This window comes from Limulus polyphemus, unplaced genomic scaffold (genome assembly GCF_000517525.1).
Source record: "Limulus polyphemus unplaced genomic scaffold, Limulus_polyphemus-2.1.2 Scaffold4281, whole genome shotgun sequence".
NCBI classification, from domain to species: Eukaryota; Metazoa; Arthropoda; class Merostomata; order Xiphosura; family Limulidae; genus Limulus; species Limulus polyphemus.
Genome location: NW_013669891.1, coordinates 20,920 through 23,972, shown reverse-complemented (window position 1 = coordinate 23,972; position 3,053 = coordinate 20,920). Strand labels below are relative to the sequence as shown.

The following is a 3,053-nucleotide window of genomic DNA, read 5'->3' as shown; positions in this document are numbered from 1 at the left end:
AAAGACTTTTATTCATCTTAAAGTTTTCAAATTCCTTTTTCTAATCCCTAAAACCTCCTAAATGCATTACAAACGTTTTTTTCCACTAAAACATTATAGTTTATCTGTTATTTTCTCTACCTTATCTCAAAACAAGATCGATCAATTCAACAGACCTTGTAACCACCCAAAAAAAAAATCTAAATAAATCTAAATTAAACTTTTTTCTTTCTAGAATGACTTCAAATTGTGACATGAAACTACATTCGTTTATCCTAAATAGCTCTAAGTTCGTAACATTATACATCTATTTGTAATTAAATTTTAATGTTTTATTGTCCTTTGAACCATGTCTAACTACTATCCGCACCATTATAAGTTATAAATCACTTGGGGAAACGTGCAGCTCACATTACACTATCGAATTGCATTACCTACAAGCTGCTCATGTGCATGCCTCGTGAACAATTTTAATTACATTATTATTACTTATTTTACCTAATCTAGTCTTAAAAAGATATGTATTTTTAAATTTTAGTTACTTTTATAATAATAAATAGAGAATAAATATGAAAAACAAGAAATAACTTACTTACCCAATCTTTTTTCTTGCCATCAATTGTATAGGAGAGTTAAGCCTGATTTTTTTATAGTAATGCACTTAACAATTTTTATTTAATTAAATAATGCACCAAATAATATAGACTAATAACATGCAAAAAGTAGACAGATTTAATTAACTCTCCAAATTTTCCTGGATTTTTAACTATGTGACAAGAGCTGTTACAAATTCATCCAAGCTAGTCGTTAACTTTCCCACGGGAATGATGTTGCTATTCTGAGTGAAATTGATAGTTACCTGTTCAGAACACAACATTATACAATAACTCATTTGATAGATGAAAACCTTGACCTTCTATTGGTTACAGGTAATATATAATGAAATGTAAGAGAGAACTATCAACGAATTGTGAAAGAGAGGATGTGACAGGTGGGTGTGGCAGGAGGAGTCTGATTTTCTATTCGATAGCTCTGTAACCAAACAAAATTGAAGGATATAAAAATATGGTTTCTTTGAGCAATAATGATTTTATAGAGAGTAATTTATGTTTAATTTCGTACATTTTTGAGGGGTGAAGGATAAAATAGGGATGATGACATGCTAAGACAAAATGTGTCACGTGGGTGACACTAGTGGAAATTCAGAATTTTTTTCAATATTTTCTTGTAGAATTAAGAACTTAAAACTTGTATACTATTAAAATATGGATTATTAGGTAAGATTTTATACTATACTAATTGGTATAACATAAACAAAAAATAGTTCAATAAAATTTTGAATGTAAGACACTAAAACCTTGTGTAATGTGCAGTAAAGGGTACCCGGAGTGATAGGTTAAATAGTGTGTGTGTAAATTATTATAAATGATATATTAACACATGAAGAGAAAGTACCTCTGCATCAAAGTGAGCATCCATGGCACTTGGTGGTCTACTAGAAGTCACGAGACTGCTTCTCCTGGGAGTACTTGGAATACCAGAACTACGACGACTTCCTCCTCCTCCAAGCAACATGCTGAGGGGTCCCGGAATGCTGGGAATGTGAACCTTGCAAATCTTGACAAAAAAAAGTAACTTATTAGCATGTCCCCAAACTTTGTATGCTGATAAACATGATTAAAATAATGTTCCACACTCAGTTTTTCAAATTCAGCTAGAAATCATATTAAGATATATCTAACATATTCAAATTTGTTTAATAACTCTTCAATTTTCTTTTATGAATAAACCAAAGAATTTGATCACCTTTTGAGACCAAAAAGCATGGTGTGGATCACTTTTAAGTCCAAACAGCAAGGAGTGGATCACTTTTTAAGACCAAATAGCAACAAACAAAATATTTTGAGACCAAAAAGCCAAAAGTTGATCACTTTTTAAGACCCAACAACAACAAACGAAATCTTTTGAGACCAAACAGCAAGAAGTAGATCACTTTTTAAGGCCAAACAGCAACAAATGGATCATTTTTTTAGGACCAACAGCAAGAAGCGGATCACCTTTTGTGACACAATCTCATCCTTAGTCAAGTTAATATTAGATACTATTATAGTTATTTTTAACTAATTATCCATATATATATTATAGAATAAGCATCTGTTTACATGAACTTGTGCATCCAAACACAGTAGTTCAGGCTTCAGATTTTCTTAGAATTCTTAAAATAAGAATTACTATGTAATGTCACTCGGTAAATATTTAAATACAAACATGATTATTTCATAATACTTATAAGTATCTTACTCTTACATTATATTTACATGAATAATAAAGTTTACACCTTGTGAATTCCTGTATACAAGGTCAGGCTATTGCTAACATCTAATGTTAACATCATTTTCAACAATGGAAGATTTTCAGCATCTCGAGCGAGGATTGTCTTTGTTGAACCAAATATGAGTTGAGAGCGATCATTGCTTTCTTCAAACTTTATCAACCTTTTCGTACAAAAAAACAAAACAATAAATGATTATAAATACACTAGAATACCAACAAAAACAAGCTGCTCCATTATATCACAGACATAAGTAATAAACTATTGCACACACACATAAACAAGTTAGTATTACATCGTTTATATAAACAAGTTGATATTATGCAAAAATATAAACCATTTAACATTACATCATGCAAACAAATGAAAACAAGTTAATAAAGATTCAGATATATATGAAATCCCAGTTTAACTTTTTTCCTACACACAGAACATGACAATAATTATTAATTCTATCACATGGGAAGATATTATTTTCCTTAACATACATTGATGTGAAACAGTAACAAAAGATTTATTTAGATAACATTTTTTTATTATATACTATCTACTTGTAATTTTTTCTTTATTGGTTACCTTACTCTAACATTAATATTATATACTCTAACCTCAACTGGTTCATATCTGAAAGTTTCAGACACAAAAAGCACTGACTAGTAATGTCTGTTGTAAAGAACACCTTTGAAGCTTTTCTTCCTGATCGGCAACTAAAAGGAAAAAAAAAATCACACAGCATGTCTTG

General features: G+C 30.0%; 1 protein-coding gene across 2 annotated transcripts in view; it reads right to left on the bottom strand.

The window, feature by feature from the left end:
- The window catches only part of LOC106470906 (anaphase-promoting complex subunit 1-like), an 86,218-nt gene that overhangs the window by 62,557 nt on the left and 20,608 nt on the right, over positions 1-3,053 (bottom strand). For both annotated transcript variants that reach the window (XM_022399540.1, XM_022399541.1), the window contains 3 exons: positions 2,920-3,018; positions 2,318-2,474; positions 1,435-1,596 (listed from right to left, as the gene is read on the bottom strand). In XM_022399540.1, the coding sequence (XP_022255248.1) occupies positions 1,435-1,596; positions 2,318-2,474; positions 2,920-3,018 (418 nt within the window). The remainder of the gene's footprint in view (positions 1-1,434; positions 1,597-2,317; positions 2,475-2,919; positions 3,019-3,053) is intronic.